The 17,541-nt window shown below is 35.2% G+C and overlaps 1 protein-coding gene across 1 annotated transcript; it reads left to right on the forward strand.

The window, feature by feature from the left end:
• Positions 1-10,288: 10,288 nt before the first annotated feature.
• CAMBP25 (calmodulin (CAM)-binding protein of 25 kDa) lies at positions 10,289-11,791 on the forward strand. Its single transcript, XM_011622134.3, has one exon. It carries the CDS (start codon positions 10,302-10,304, stop codon positions 10,950-10,952), a length of 651 nt encoding a protein of 216 aa, XP_011620436.1. The 5' UTR covers positions 10,289-10,301; the 3' UTR covers positions 10,953-11,791.
• Positions 11,792-17,541: the final 5,750 nt, after the last annotated feature.

A 17,541-nucleotide genomic window follows, 5' to 3' on the forward strand; every position in this document is an offset into this window, starting at 1 on the left:
AGGTGTCAAGTGGCATTGCCGCGTGTTGTTCTGTTTGGTGTAATAATTTGAGATGAATGTTAGGCTTGTAAGCCTTAACTTTATTGTAAAATTTTTGAAGATGAATGAAGTTAATGGTTTTAATTTATTCAGTTTTCAGTGCTTGTTGGATAAGTTTTTATTTCTCCTGGTTCGCTTTGATTCTAGACTCTTAACACGTGTTGATGCCACTCCCACCTGAGTGACGTACGCGACCTCTGGTCGTGATCTTGCACTCTGTTGCCTTTCGGTTTAGGACGACAGGGGTCCGAGGGTGAGGTCGTGACAAATCTGGCCATAAAAATTTCAAAAACTTATTAAAATCATTAATAAAATTTTTTAGTTTACAAAAAAAAAAAAAGGGCAATGCATTATGGAATTTTATTGTTTTGCAAAAATATGTGAATATTGAAACGTTGTTTTGTTGTCTGATTGTCCATTTATTTGATTATTTACTAACTAATTTAATACAATAGTTTTACTAAAAATTTGATACTAATTTTGTGATTTTTATTTAAGAAACGAGGGACAAAAATTGAGAATGGATGGGTTTTCATTATTTTTTTGATTTTTAGATTCGACGACTTCAATTAACTCAAATCGCCCTCCACAGGTCCCGATCCCACTAGGATGAAACAGTAAAGGTTAGGGGAACAAGAACTGAAACTTAAAATTTTAGAATTAAACTAAACATACGCTAGTAGTCACATCCTATAGTTTAAATTTAAAAGGGCATTCACATTGATGTATTATAAAACAAATATTCGAATATTCTAAGATTACTATGTGAAATATGAAGAGCATCCAACATATGCACTAAATTAGGAGAGCATGAAGTTAAAAACCAACCAACAGAAAAACAAAAAGTTGGAATTGCACAATATACAATAAAGACGAAATTGTCACGAAAATTTGTTGATTACAAATGCAATTAGACCATGACAACACCTTTTAAAGAAGGAAAACGTTTATAAAAGGTGTCCACCTTATACTATATGAGTAAGGTGCAACTAAAACGACAAGGTTGTTCCTATGCTGAAAAACCTTCAAATCGATAATCTCTATATCGAGATTCATAAACATGAAAAAAGGCGAGATTTCTTGTCTTAAAAATAGTTCATCTTCTAACACATTATCTGGACCATCCATTTTCAAGTTTTCAAGTATTTATGGATTTGCTTGATCATCACCATTTATGGAACTTTAAATTTTATAATTGCGGGCAACAATTGATTTTTATATCTTTGCAAGGCTTTGCAACACCAAAACGGCATTTTTTGCATAGTTTTGAGGTGCTCCTTACTTTAATAGTATAAGGTTAACACTTTGTACAAACCTCGCCCTTTAAAGAAATATTGTTTATGTAACATATGAATATCACAACTACAACAATCACACGACAGTATCTGCAAAAAAGATGAAAATGAAACATAAAAAATGTTACAAAAGTGTGGATCAATTCTGTATATTGTAGTCCACTTCAGGGAATCGATTTAAAGCGAGCTTAAAAGTAGATCACTATCAAAGGAGTTTAGTCCATGGGGGAATTGCCTCAGGTGTTGGGAGACCGTGACTTATAAAATAGAGGCAAGAGAAAGCTTTTCAAAATGATCGGTGGCAGCCCATTTATATAGGATTGGTATGGGGCCATCTACATGGAGGTATGGGCTAGGTGAAGCTAGGTATTTTTAAAAAGTAAAAACTAAAATTATAAACTTGTAATAAATAAAAAATTATATGAGAACTGGGTAGTCCATCATCATTATCATCATCCAAACTTTATCTTAACCACTTGGGGTCGGCTACACGAATCATGTTATGCAATTTTATTCTGTCAAGGTCGATACCCTAACTCCCTAGCATAAGCATATAACCTAGGTTCCGAATTCATGAAAATATGTGGCAAAGTCTAGCTGGCTACCTAACATAGCCCTCCTCCTTTATCCGACCTTGGGAGACTGGCATGACTGGTTTAAGACCAGCTATGGGAACCAGGTAGTCCAATTGAAAAAATTGACTCGGATTGCTTGGTTCTTGACAGACCAGCCCATTTTTCAATGAACTGGCCATGTTGTTAAGACGGTTTCCAATGATTCGCAGGGTGATTATGATCCGAACCCATGATCTTTAAAACACTGACAAAATCTATATAATAGTCTGTCCCACATGCTTTATCATAAAAGCACTCACCTAACAAATGTGATTGTTTACCTTTGTTATATCAACCAAATAAATGAGATCGTATACTACGAGATTATTTATCTTTGTTACAATGAGATCTTTCTTAATGATTGTGTACTGAAAACACAGCCTCTTTGTATACTTTTAGCAAACTAATAAATCACTGACAAATGACGAAAGTATCCTCCTCCAACAAAGGTGCAATGATCTCTCTCTCATACATATAGACCGCTCTCTCACGTTCATATAGCTCATTCAAGGATATTTTGATAGAAAAAGTTTTATATATAGTTGCCACCTTAAAATGTACAATTAAGGTGCACCTCAAAACTCCATTATGAAAAGTTATTTTGATGTTGGAAAACTTCTAATTGATAATCTCAACATTGAGATGTATGAATACTACCAGAAAAAACGATTTTGAGTTTTAAAATAGTGTCTCGCAACAAATTATCTAGACCGTCCATTTTTATGATTTTCAAGTATCTATAGGTCTACTTTATTTGAACCATTTTTGGAGTTTAAGATTTTATAATTAGAGATGAAAATAAATTTTTAAGCCCTCATAAGAATTTTTTACACCAAATTTATATTTATGATAAAAATTTGAAGGTGCGCCTTAATTGTTTAAGGTTGAGACCTCATACAAACTACACCCTATGATGATACTTTTACCCAGGCAACTGAATCCAATTCAGGGGGCGAAGAGTTTAGTGAATGTGTTAATGAAGCAAAGATGCCTACTCTCTAAGGTTGTAGGTCAAGGCACATGCAAGACAATGTGGTAGACACCTAAAGCGCACACACATACATATATATATATATTATCCTAGGGGGCACATGCCTACCCTCAATGAGGCCTTGAACATTTTTGCTTTTTTTTGACAAAATCTCTCAGGGTCTAATCATTCTGATATTGAAACTATAGCCCACTATTTTTTTGAAAGTTATACCACCCCTGTTCAATTATTTGGAAATCATTGATATTCATTAAGGGGAGAAGGGCCACATTTTTAACCCTGCAAGTGAGATCCCATATCTTTTGTAAAATTATGCAAAGTGGGCATACACATTTTGATGTTGGAGGACAGGCAATAATTATCTTGATAATGTTTCCCATTCAATTATGTGATTATCATTTGAAATCTTAGGGTTGATTGGTTCCCCACTATTTCAAGTAGGAGGATCCCAAAATGAGCTTTTTTCACCATGGTTGTGGGTCCTTGCAAAATATCACTTTAGGTTTTGTCCACCAAACAGAAGTTATCAAACATAGTGGGTGAATTAACACTGATACGAGTGTCGGTGTCAAATATGTATGATGTGTAGTACTTTAATTTTAAAAGGTGTAATAGCAAGATACATCTGTACAATTATTATTGATAATTGAAATATTACTATTTGTAGTATGTATTATATAATTTCTCTTTCTATACCATATAAGAAGTGGATTATGGAGGTGAATTGAGCAAAATTACTTGAGCACGAACCTTGCAACGAGCTCCTCTGCAATTTTTTGTTATTTTTATAGTACGAGAACTTTTCATGAATTGACATGTGTTGAAGTGTCAATGTATCGCTGCATAACACCAATCAAAAAGTGAAATGTGATAGTAACATCTACATAAATATTAAGTTTTTTAATATAGGATTTATGTTAAGAAGGTGGCACATTATGTTTGTGTTGAAGTATACTTAAGATCATAATTATTAAGACTAGACTTGTTGATTTGATTAGTCAGATCAATGATTTGTACCTTGGTTGTTTGGTCCAAAATAAAATCGGGTTTTGATTGAAAACTTATTAAAACATAATTTGATTGATTTTAACTGGTTAGATAGGACAATTTTAACATGTTAGACGGACTAAAGAATGTTATTTTGGTGTAATATATTTCACAGTTTCAAATTATTATTTCTGTTGTTTTTTACTCTTTAACAATTCAATCTAACAAATTTGATTGAAAACTCTGATTTTGGCTAGACAAGACCCCTTGATCTTTGGTTTGGTGGCCAATCCAGTTCTGATAACATCATTATAAAGTTAAAACAGGTGACCGACTCTGTCATGGCAAGTATTGGATCCAATTGAATGCTTTGGATCTCAAAACACTCAATCAATTATTCTGAAAATTAAGAAGATGATGTTTGGATTTGGTCATGCATGCACTTGGGCGTGCGGTGGGGGTCGGTGTGTTGTAGCTTTATATCTTTAAAGGGGGAAAAGAAGAAGGAAAAGAGGTAAAGCTTAGGCTTTCCTTCTTTCTTTATGGGGCAACCCCATGGAGATATTGTCCGAGAATATATGAATGTTGGTCCTAAATCGTATCTAAAGGATGGGTTTCGTACTAATTTATTTTTATTTGTAGAGTTTAATTTGTCGAATAAATTAATTTTCACTTTTTTGACTAGGCCCTCTACTATGGGCATAAAAAAACAATGTGATAAGATTGGGATGTGTGCTTGAGATAGTATTTTTTATGTTGGAATGCATATGAGAGAGAGGCCATTTTAGCCGGGGGAGGCAATGGGCCCGGTGGCATAAACTGGTTCGGTTGGCTGTCCCTAAAAAACTAGGTTTTGAGCCACAAAATGTGATTTGAGGGCTGAGCCAAGGTCAAGCCAAGACAAACCCGACCTTGATAGGGCCAGGGCTAAGTTTGGGCCAGCCCTCAGGGGAATAGAGCCAGGGCTCGCCTAGCCCATGCCTGGTCCATCGCCAGCGCTTAATTAGGATAGCTTTGTATAAACGGTTAAAGCAAGAGAGAGAGAGGGGCGAATTAGGGTAGATCTGTATAAACTATTTTTTGTCTTTGGTTAGGTGAGCTCGAGCTCATATCCTCAATGTTGGGTGGCATCCTATTAGGTCCAGGGTTCAAACATAAAAGTAAACTTTATATCTATTCACAGTTGAATCAAAAAATTATACATAGGGTACAGGATAGGATATAAGTAAAATAATTACAGGTCTTTTTTTAAAAAAAAAAAGAATAATTGAAGGTAGTTTTGAACAAAGGAACTTGCAATTATTTCTTTTGGAGTAAGAACAAATTACCAGATTGTGAATAGGATAAATATGGACAGGATCAGCTAGATTTGCCTTGATTTATATTTATTGCAACTTAGTCTTAATTATCATCATCATCAGTATTATTATTTTGGGATTGTTTATAAAGATATCATTTATCTTTGTATATGACGGTCATAATCATTTCCATCTATTAAATGTCAAATTGTATGGCTTGGGGTGAGTTACGAAGTCCATTTTTTTTTTTTTTAGAACTTTATATCTATTCGATGACACTCTTACAACCACCTATTTTAAAATTTATGGGACATGAATGATTGTGACTTTTGTGTATAAAAAATAAATAGTCTATTTATAAATTCATAACTATGGTTATTATTACTATTATTATTATTATTATTATTATTATTATTATTATTATTATTATTTGTTGTTGTTGTTATTGACTTTAATAAGCTACTGATCTAAGACAACTGCACGATATAATAATCCTCAAGTCCATTTGTGCCGTAATTAGTGAGCAAGAGGGGAAACCCTAGGGTTCAGGGTTCTGTCTTGATGTGTGTTGACTTGTTCATTTCAACTTCTTGGTTTTGTTTAAATGTTGGACTATTGGTCTAAACCTCTTCACTTGTATGTGGATGTGGGTTTGAATATTAGGCACAATTGTCAAAGAAAACCGAATAAAGAATTGCAAAGGATACTGGCATATTTTAAGACTAAGGTTATAACATGACAAGAATGCTATAAGTATTATTGTTATTTATTATATTATTACTATATGGAAATTGGATTTAGAACTGAATGATTGAGACAAAGCTTCATACCACTAGACTTTGCATTTTCAACTGAGCTAAGACAAATGAACCAAGCTAAGAAATGTTTTAATCTATTGAAAACTATTCCAAGAGAACAATTTTTTTGGGCAATTTCCTTTCATTTTAGTAAATATTAGTAGTGAAAATCTATAGGAACTTTGGGGTTTGGTCTTTTTTTAATTTCCAATGAAACCTTTTGTGGGTGTCACCCCATGTAAGACTGCAATCCTACATGGGACTGGAGGGGTAGATCCGATCCATGTTCGGCTATGGATTTAAAAATTGGACCCAACGGGTAGGGTTCGGGTCCAATTCTTGGACTCGAACACTATTAAGGTTCGTGTATGGATCCAAAACTTGGACCCGGCAGGTCGGGTCTTGGTCCAAATCTTGGACCCAAATATTATTTTGGTCCAAGTCCCATTTTATTTTTCGAGTCCGAGTCTTGGTCCGACCGGACCCGACCCGTTGCCACCAATAGAACACGTGTCAGGTCCCCTTCTTCGGCCAGCATAGTTGGTTAAGTAAAATTTCACGCACCTGTACATTAAACAAAGGCCAACCAATTTACTGGCACTCAAATCTAAATGTTTTGGTGCCCAAAATCCCTACTTTCATATTTTGAACTCATCATGTGATTCTAAGGTAAATCGAAAAATTCAGATTAAAAGAATCCTCCCAAGTCCCAAACAGGTATTTTCGAAAATATAGATATACAGTATATACTCCCACAGGAGTACACTTTCCTCACTTAACTCTTAACTTCGCTTCTTTTAAGAGGCCAAAGTATAAAAGTTTCCTTATCTTCCAGGAAGATAAGGCAACGCTTTCCCATTATTATTATCACCAAAAAAGAAAAAGGAGAGAGAACCTTCATTGGCTGGCTTTTGTAACTTTAATGGATGGCTTTGATCTTCTCTAACAAGGTTTGGGAATCTTTATGCTTTTGGACCGTCCGCATAAGTGATAGGGAAATATGAGCCGTCCATCTATTGAAACTTATAAGCTGCCTTATTCTTTTTATTATAAAAGAAAAAGTTTATATAAAATTGCAACTTTAAAATGTAGAATTACATATGCGCCTCAAAAATCTATTGGAAAATGTTAGTTTTAATGTTGAAAAACCTTCTAATTGATCATCTCGATATCGAGATATAAAAATATGAAAAAAAAAGAAAGAAAAAGATTTCGAGGACAAGAAATAATGGATCTTGCAACACATTATCTAAACCATTCATTTTCAAGATTTTCATATGTTGATAGATTTACTTGATTTTAACTGCTTTTGAAGTTTAAAAATTTATAATTAAATATGAAAATAGATTTTGAGATAATCTTAAGATCTTTTATACCAAAATTACATATTATGATAAGAATTTGAAGTGTACCTTAATTGGATTGTTTAAGGTTGCAACCTTATACAAACTACACCCTATTATAAATAGGGTGCAGGTGGCATACAGATGTATCCGTAGCTGGAGAGGTAAAGTTCACCTTCAAATTTGATCATGGCATATAATTTTGAAGTAATGTGTTTTTAAGATTATCTCAAAATCTATTTTTATATTTAGTTATAAATTTTTAAATTTAAAAATTGGTTAAAGTCAAATAGATCTATAAACATATGAAAGTCTTGAAAATGAACGGTATAGATAATATGTTGCAAAATATACTATTTATGAGACTTTAAAATATTTTTATTTTTCATGGTCATTCATGTTGACGTCGATATCATCAATCGAAAGGTTTTTCAACATTAAAACTATTTTTTTCGATAGATATTTGAGTTGCACCTGCAGCTCTATATTATAAGGTTGCATGCTTATATAAACTTTTTTTTATAAAAAAAGTATTAAAAAAGCATTATTTTTATAATTTGTAGACAAAAAAAAAAAAACAAGAGCGCCATTCTTTCCATGTGGGATCCAAGTCAGCATCACGTCAAGGATGACGCCGCGCGACGTCATATTGAGACATCATGCTGAGGTAAGATATATTATATAAACTTTTCCCTTTTAAAAATTACCAAAAATAAACCCAAAAATGTGAAAAATACAAAAAATTCGTTTTTTTTGGATGAGGGCACTGTGGCCTGTTTGGATGTTTTGATTTACCTGGTGAAAGTTTTTCTTTTAAAGAAAGAAATAGTTCTCAAAAAGAAAATAGATAAAATATTAGCTCAAAAAAAAAAAAATAAAAAAAAAATAAAAAAATAAAATAATATATATATATATATATATAGGTTCCATCTTATATTATATATATATCAGTAAGATGCATTTAGAAATTTAGTTAGAAAATGTAGTTTTGGTTATTTAGAAGATCTTGAAAATTCATGTTCAACTCTAATTGTGAAATATTTTTTTAATTTTAAAAAGAATGTAGATTAAGTAGATCCATAAATAGTTAAAAGTATTAAAAATAGATAGTCAAAATAAGTTGTTAAAAGATACACAAATTTTTTTTTTTTTTTTTTTAAATCAATATATCTCGAGATCAAAGTAATTAATCCGATGGTTTTCAAATCTCAAAATACTTTTGTTTACTAGTTTTTTGGGGTGCACTTTATTTTTATAGTATAAAGTTGCAACTTTGTGTATATTGTTTCCTATAAAATGTAGATATATAACGTGTAAAGTATCTTATAATTTTTGGAGGGTATAATCCTTGATAAAACATAATGATGTTTTAAGATTTAATCGACTCCAATTATTTAAAATTTTTTTTTGACGATAATGATAATGAGAAAAAAAAGACATTAAAAAATATCCTAAATGATCTATAATTGCTTAGAGTTGTACCACCATTGTTTTATTCATATTCTTTGAAAAATAGTTGGGTGCTGCTAGTATAAAAGTATAAGATTGTTCTCAAATAAAACCGATGGTGAGGATTGTTTTAACTTTATGTTGATGACATTGTAACGTTAAGAAAACTTTTTTCCTGACAGTGATTTGTAGTAATTTTCTTTTCATCAATGGCCAAAAAAAAAAGAAAAATTGGAAAAAAAAGGATAGGGTCTATTCCAGCTATTAATGAGAAATGTTGGGGTAGTTCAGTCAATTTTGAGAGACGGGACAGAGACCTGTCCTCGAGACTATCGTCGTTTTGCCCCCGCTTAACGCGTTGATTTCCCGAATGACGCGGCTTGACCATAAATGACGAAAATGCCCTCAGACCTCCCTAACCCTAACCCTAACCCTAGGTCAGGGATGTGGAGCCTTAACCGTAGTCAATTTCCAACTATAATTGTTATCATCCGTACGGAATCTGGACACGTGGATGCTGCAACGCGGTTTGTCAAATGCCTATTTAAGGCCGCCACTGCCCCTGCGCTCCTCTCCTTCCTCTTTCTAACTCCTCTGTTTCACTCTCCCTTTCTTCTTCAGTCCCCACTTTCTCTCTCTAAAATTCCAGGTCTTCTGCCTCTTCTCCCTTCGAAGTTGCAGAACGTTTGTGAGTTGCCGTCTCTCTCTCTAGATTCGCATTTCCAATCCCCCTCTCTTTGAATTGCAATCTTTCCTTTCCCCTCTCTCTCTCTCTCTCTGAACTTTCGTCCCTCTTGATCTTCCAGGATCTCTCTCACTACCTTAAAAAGCCTCTCTCTCTCTAAGTTGCAGGCTCTCAATAGCTCTCCAACCCTCTGTCTCTATCTCTAGTTTTTCCTGTCTTTCTCTCTCTAAAGTCTCCTCTTCTAATTGCAGTGCCTTTTGCACTCACTAAATTGCTTCTCTCTCATCAATGCCTGGACGTGTGGCAATGGAGTAAAACCTTGCATTCGGCTTCATTTCACGTTCAATTATCTGTCATTTTTTGCTTTGTTTCTTTGTTCTGGAATTGTGGTGCCATTAGAGCTCGATCAATGAACTTTACGACATGATTCGTATGTAGTGGTGCTTTTCCTGCCTTATATCCATTATTGTGCCGATTTTAATCATTCTTTTTTTGCTCGATTCTTGAACGAATAAAGTTACAGAGTCGAAAAGCTTAAGCATTGCTCCTATTTTTCCCTCATTTTAGAGCTTGAGATTTATTTATCTTTTTTTGCTATCCATTTTGAGTAAAATTTCAATGGTCTCAGAAGAGTCATAGAAAACCCTAACTTTCAAATCCATTTGATCAGAATCGGAGCTTCTGAGTCTGAAAAAGAAACTAGCAAAAATGGATTAAATTCCTGAAACCCAAAATCCAGCTTCAAAATAGGAACGGTCCAGATCCAATCTCGCCTCCTTTCCGCTTCTCCACCACCGTCCGATATGTCTTCCATGACCTCTGATAACGGATGGACCGTGCGCCCCTTGAACTCCGACTCGTGGCTCTCCAACCCATTCGCACGTGACGCCGATGCCGCGCTCACACGTGCGCTACAATGTCAGCTCAGCCAGACCCATAACGCTGACGCCAATCTCACGCGTGCCGATGATCGCTTTTTCCCGCGTGCGGAGGTGATGTCTCTCACACGCGTGGTACAGAAGGAGCAATCCGCAGCTACGTCATCAAGCACGAGCTCCGAGAACGAGGCTCCTTTCTCGGCCACACTTCGCCGGAATCTGACTTCTACGGTGAGCGGGAAGATCGCAAAGAGGAAATCAAGGGCTCAGATCAAATCTCCGACTACTTTCATCAACGCTGACCCCTCGAATTTCCGGCAGTTGGTGCAAGAAATCACCGGAATCCGGTTACCTTATTCTCCAGGAAATCAGATTCCAGGGATATTGAAACCCGAGCCCCAAAGGCCACCGAAATTCCAAACCTTGCCCTCGACTCTCGATTCTGACCATGCCCTCATGTTGGGCCAGGCCCACGGTAACGTCCACCAGGCCCATTTACCCATTATGGAGAGTCCAATGTTTGATTTCCAGGCCTTTCAGAGCTTCCCAACCTTAGAATCATGGCGAACTCTATGATTTTTTTCATTTCCCAAATGTGAGCTGAACCGCCATTTCTTCTTTCAAGTGGTTTTTGGTTAATTTTATTTTGTTTTTATTTAAATTTATGGAGTAGGAAGGAGGATAGATAGTCAAGACTTGGGGGGCTTTATGGAGTTGGACAGAGTATGGATAGTCACGACTTGGGGGGCTTTATGGAGTAGGAGAGAGTATGGATAGTCAGCCCATTTCAAGTGGTTTTTGGTTAATTTTATTTTGTTTTTATTTAAATTTATGGAGTAGGAGGGAGGATAGATAGTCAAGACTTGGGGGGCTTTATGGAGTTGGACAGAGTATAGATAGTCAGGACTTGGGGGGCTTTATGGAGTAGGAGAGAGTATGGATAGTCAGGACTTGGGGGGCTTTATGGAGTAGGAGAGAGTATGGATAGTCAGGACTTGGGGGCGTTATGTATATGGGCTTTCGGGGTTTTTTTGTTTTTTGCTTTTTTTTTTTTTTTTTTGTAGTTTTTATGTTCATGAGTAATAATATATCTGATATTTCTTGTATTTTTCTGGCCTCATAATTGCTTTATTATTATTATTTTTGAGTCTTATTTATCTCGAGGGGCTCTGTTTGTTTGTTTTTTTTTTTTTAAGAAGTTCAGAGCTATTAAAAAGAAATTAGAAGTCCGAGACCAAAGTCTCGTATAAAGAAGTGCCACCTTTGGCAAGGAAATCTGTCAACGGAAGACGTGTACAAAGGAGAAAAAGAAATCTCAAATTTGTAGTAGAATGTGATTTTTGCTCTTTATTATTCCACTTGAAGACATTCAAATAATCTCTTTATGCAACACAATAAGATTCTAAATTCCTTTCCACGACGGGTTTTAAACCATTGATTTACATAGTTTAAGTTTTCTCTCCCATTGTCTTGAGGGGCTCTATTTTGTTTATTGATTGTGAAGTCGCATAGAACTATGGGATTTCTCTTTTTTTTTATATATTATGAGATCTTTTTCCATCTATGCGAGTAGGATTTCAAATAATTACAAGTTATCAGGGGGGTGGGGGATTTGATTTTTTTTTAAAGATTTGAGCTAAATCTAATAGTGATCGTTCGGGTCATTTGGGGTTTTACACATTTGGGTGTGTTGGTCTCGTAAGATCATTATTTTATTTTTAAATGTGAACCTGATTTTTGGTTTTTTATTTTTATTTTTTTAAAAATTTTTTGGATTTGTGGAGTAGGAGAGAAGATAAATTGTCATGACTTTGGGGCCTTTATGTATATGGGCTTTGGACTATGTTTTTTTTTTTGGTAAATTTTTTTTATGAAAGTTCAGTAATAAAGGCGAGACGAGGTTTGTATCTAAACCATCAAAGCAAGGTGCACATTCAAATAGTCTCGAAAGATTTTGATTCAATATTGGAAATATTTGTGATGGTCTAAAATTTCATTTTCATCTCAAATTATAAAATTTAAAGCTTTAAAAATACTGTAGATCAAGCATGTTTAATATTAGAAAGTCTTGAAAATTGATGGCTCGAAAATAAATTTCAAGTAGTTCGAGAGAGTATGAGCATAAACATTAAATGTAAACAGAAGAAGAGAGATAACATAAGATTATGGAGAAAGAAAGAACACAAAATTATGTTAGAAGTAAAGAGAAAAAGAAAAAACACAAGATTATGGAGAAAGATAGAGAACAAAATTATGTGCGAGAGAAGAAGAGAGATAACACATGAGGAGAAGAGAGAATACAAATGTAGAGATAATTTAAGAGAAATAATAAAAATAATAGAAGAGAGAAGAAAAGAGAACACAACGTAGTTTAGGTCGAAGTAAGTTTACGGATCCAAAGTCTAATAGTTACATCTTCATTATTTGGATAAAAAATTCAAAGCTTAATGGCTATATTTTTATTATTTGGATAAAAAATTGTACAAATACTTGATCTAAAGCTTAATAGCTATATTTTTACTATTTAGAAAAAAAATTATACAAATATGTGCCTTTATATCTATATATATACAGATAAAAAATTATAAAAATACGTGTTTTTATAACTATATATAGAGGTTCATTTCAACAATGAATCTTGAAAATAGGCTTATTATATATGGAGGATCATCACAACAATAAATCTTGAAAATGTAGGAAAATAATACAAGGCTTATCACCTGATAATATGACTTGGTTTATTTGAAAATAACGTCAACACTCTCGTTCAGAATGTCACAATGAAACCGTTTAGAGTCATGAAACCGTTCAGAGTCACGGTGAAACGTTCAGAGTCATGAAACCGTTCAGAGTCACGGTGAAATCGTTCAGAGTGTCACAATGAAGGTTGGAGATAGAGAAAATAATAGGAGGCTTATCACAAGCAATTTGATTTGGTCTATCTTCAATACTTTTCAATCACAATTAATCTTGGAGATAGAGAAGAGGAAAATAATAGGAGGCTTATAACCAATAAGCCACTTTACCAAGCAATTTCACTTGTCTATCTTCAAGACAATTCTCCTGCCGTGCGAGGAGTGCGCTCAACTTGTTAAACTGAAATGTCAAACTGAAATTGTAATTGGAAGGTTTTTTAGTGAGAGGAGAATTTGCAGTGGGAGGAGAATTTGATCTCGAGCCGGCGACTCATAGGCAGTGGCTTGGTTAAAGGAACCCACTGGAGCCCTAGCAAAAGCGAGTCTTCATAGGGCAATTGTCACTGCTTATGGACCCGAACCTGGGTGATTTATTTATCCATGACCAGGATGAAGCTTAGGTGAAACTAAGTGGAGGTCGGAACCGAGAATCAGTGGATGAGTTGTGGTTAGGGGTGAAATGCCACTCGAACCCAGAGCGGCTGATTCTCCCCGAAATGCATTGAGGCGCGGCAGTTGACTGAACATCTAGGGGTAAAGCACTGTTTTGGCGCGGGCCGTGAGAGCGGTACCAAATCGAGGCAAACTATTCAGATATGACCCCAAAATAATAGGGGTAAAGGTCGGCTAGTGAGACGATTTTGACACTTGGGGCCGATGGTTTTCTTTTGCGGGGTCGATGGCAAACTCTGAATATTAGATATGACCCAAAATAACATATGACCCCAAAATAACACGGGTAAAGGTGGGAAATAACACGGGTAAAGGTGGGCTAGTGAGACGATTTTCTTTTGCGTGGCATGACACTTGGGGGCCGATGGTTTTTTTTGTGGGGTCGATGGTTTTTTTTTGCAGGGCATGACACTTGGGGCCGCGTGGCCGTGCACGCGGCATGACACTTGGGGCCGACGGTTCTTTTACGCGGCATGACACTTGGTTGGGCCGATGGTTCTTTTACGCGGCATGACACTTGGTTTTCTTTTGCAGGTCATGACACTTAGGGCCGACGGCGCAGCATGACACTTGGGGCCGGAGGTTTTCTTTCGCTCTGATACCATGTTAAAGTTCGAGAGAGCATGAGCACGACATTGAATGTAAAGAGAAGAAGAGAGATAACACAAGATTCTGGAGACATAAGCGCTCTGATACCATGTTAAATCTGATTCCATGTTAAAGTTCGAGAGTATCATGTTAAAGTTCGAGAGAGCATGAGTACAAACATTGAATGTAAAAGTTCCAGAGAGCATATGAGCGCAGACATTGAAGATAAAGAGAATAAGAGAGATAGCATAAGATTATGGACAGAGAAGAAGAGACGAGTGCCGACGGTTTGAAGATGAGAGATAACATAATATTATGGAGAGAGAAGAAGAGATAAGTACAGACGGTTTTCTTTTGCGCAGCATGACATTTGGGGCTACGCACGCGGCATGACACTTGGGGCCTTGGGGCCGACGGTTCTTTTGCACGGCATGACACTTGGTTTTCTTTTGCTGGTCATGACACTTAGGGTGGGTCATGACACTTAGGGCTGATGGCGCGACACTTAGGGACTTGGTTTTCTTTTGGACGGCGCGACACTTAGGGCCGACGGCGCAGCATGACATTTGGGGCGGAGGTTTTCTTTCGCTTTGATACCATGTTAAAGTTCAAGAGTTCGAGAGAGCATGAGCACAAAACATTGAATGTAAAGAGAAGAAAGAGAAAAAGAGAGATTAACACAAGATTATGGAGAAGTTCGAGAGAGTATGATCACGCAGACATTGAATGTAGAAAGAGAAAAAGAGAGATAACACAAGATTATGGAGAAGTTCCAGAGAGTATGATCACACAAACCTTGAATGTAAAGGGAAGAAGATAGATAACACAAGATTATGGAGACAGAAGAAGAGAGATAACACAAGATTATGGAGAGAGTAGAAAAGAGATAACACAAGATTATGGAGAGAGAAGAAAAGAGATAACAAAAGAAGATTATGGAGAGAGAAGAAGAGATATAACACAAGATGTCCATGTTCAGGCCGAAGCCTAGCCTCCACGATCCAAAGCCCAATAGCTACATCTTCACTATTTGGATAAAAAATTATATGCCTCTATATATAGAGGACAATCACAATGAATCTTGGAGATAGAGGAAAATAATATAACGCTTATCACCAATAACAAACTTGACCAAACAATTTGACTAGGTCTGTCATCAACACTTTAAGATCCATTTTTTCTCATGTATTAATGGGAGGATTTTTGGGTATGGAAACAACTTTTCGAGGTATGCCTTAATTTGGTTGTTTAGGCCCCTCACTTATATAAACTTCTTTCTTAGCAATATATGTCAAAATTTCCTCTATTTCTTTGGTGGGCACTGTACAAGGTATCAAAATACGGAGCACTCCTATGATATGCTTAGAGATGCAGTTCGGTTGCCAAAAGTTGATAACTTCATCAAGATGATGTAGATTTAGGATTTATGAAAGGGAAAAGTTTATATATTGCAACATTAAAATGTAGAATCACATGTGCACATCAAAAATCTATCGGAATTGTTGTTTTAATGTTGAAAAAATCCTCTAATCGATCATCTCGACATTGAGATGCATGAATATGAAAAAAACAGTTTTTGAGTCTCGAAAATAGTGCATATTGCAATACATTATCTAAACCGTCCATTTTCAAGATTTTTATATATTTATAGATCTATTTGATTTTAACCCATTTTGGAATTTACAATTTTCTAATTAAGAATAAAAATAGATTTTAAGATAATGCTAAGTATTTTTTATGACAAAATTACATGTTATAATAAAAATTTTAAGGTGTCCCTTTAATTGGATTGTTTAAGGTTGCAACCTTATAGAATCTGCACCCTGAAAGGAAAACTATTTTTTTAAAATAATTTTACATTGGTTGTTTACATTTTCACCCTTTTTAGACCAAAACTATTTTTAAGTCATATTATAAAATTTAAAGTTTCAATAATGGTGTAAATTGACATATCTATAAACATCTGAAAATTTTAAAAGTAGATGACATAGAAAATATGATTTGAGACGCATTATTTTTTGTAATAAAAATCTTTTTTTTTTCATATCCAAACATCTCGAGATCAAGATGATTAATTGAAAGATTTTTTTTAAAATCAAAATGACCATTTTAAGTGAATTTTTAAGACATGCCTTATGTGTTTCTATAACACAAGATCGGCAAACTTTTCCTTATTTTATATTTGTAGTGATGTTTAGGTTTTATGGAAAACAAAATAAAGCCTCATGTTAAATCTTCGCTTAGACGACACTTTTGGTAATAGAAATCTCCATGCTGATTTTAAAATCAATTTTTAACTTTCAGTAATAGAAATCTTCATGATAACGTTGAAATCAATTTTTTACATCGAAAATAAAATTTAAATAAAAAAAAAAATATTTGCTGTGAATCTTTGACCACTTATTTTTAAGATTGAAATGAAAGGTATAGATAATTTATTGTAATTTATATTATTCTTAAAGTTTCAAATTATTATTATTTTATTTTTATTTTTATTTTTTTAACAACCACAATGTTTAATGGGAGATGATCATGAGGTGGCCAACCTTATCAAATCAATTTCCTTTACTCTTTGGACTTATATATATATATATATATATATATATATATATATTGGGTAGCTCATGTGTTTGTTGATTGACTGACTGGTGCAGGGTCAAAATACGTGGGCGCTGGGTTGAGTGGTGACGTGGTTTTGACTTGGTGGCCAAGTCTCTCTTCTCTCTCTAAACTGTCAGTCTCTCTTCTCTCTCTAAAGACCTGGTCGGAGCTTAGGTGGTTTGTGGTTCTGAATGGTCTCGGTGGATGCTGATGCTCTCCTGACTTAAGCATGATGCAATAATATTACCTTGTTTGTGAGAGGAAATCTAGAGAGAGAAACAGTTCCGCCTTAAATTTTAGAGAGAGAGAGAGCACGGGTCGTGTTCTAGAGAGAGAAGAGAGTGAGCACCGACCGTGGCGGACCGAGAGCATTTGTGATGCCGGCGCGTGTCTTAGAGAGAGAAAGCACGAGGGACCACCTATGGTTTAGTGAGAAGAGAGTAAGCACCGATCGTGGCGGACAAGAGCATTTGTGATTTTATGTTTTGGAGAGAAAAAATGGTTTAGAGAGAGAAGTGGGGATCAGTCTACATCAACGTCGAACCTGGGCCCGACTTAAACTGGAATAGTATTCACATTTAGATTTTTTATGTGCACTCGACCTGGCG

The sequence above is a fragment of the Amborella trichopoda genome, chromosome 1 (genome assembly GCF_054954075.1).
Source record: "Amborella trichopoda isolate Santa Cruz 75 chromosome 1, AtrichopodaSantaCruz75HAP2 v2.0, whole genome shotgun sequence".
Taxonomy (NCBI): Eukaryota; Viridiplantae; Streptophyta; class Magnoliopsida; order Amborellales; family Amborellaceae; genus Amborella; species Amborella trichopoda.

Excerpts from the sequence above, each read along its gene's own strand:
- CAMBP25 (XM_011622134.3), top strand. The coding sequence starts at position 10,302 with ATGTCTTCCATGACCTCTGATAACGGATGGACCGTGCGCCCCTTGAAC.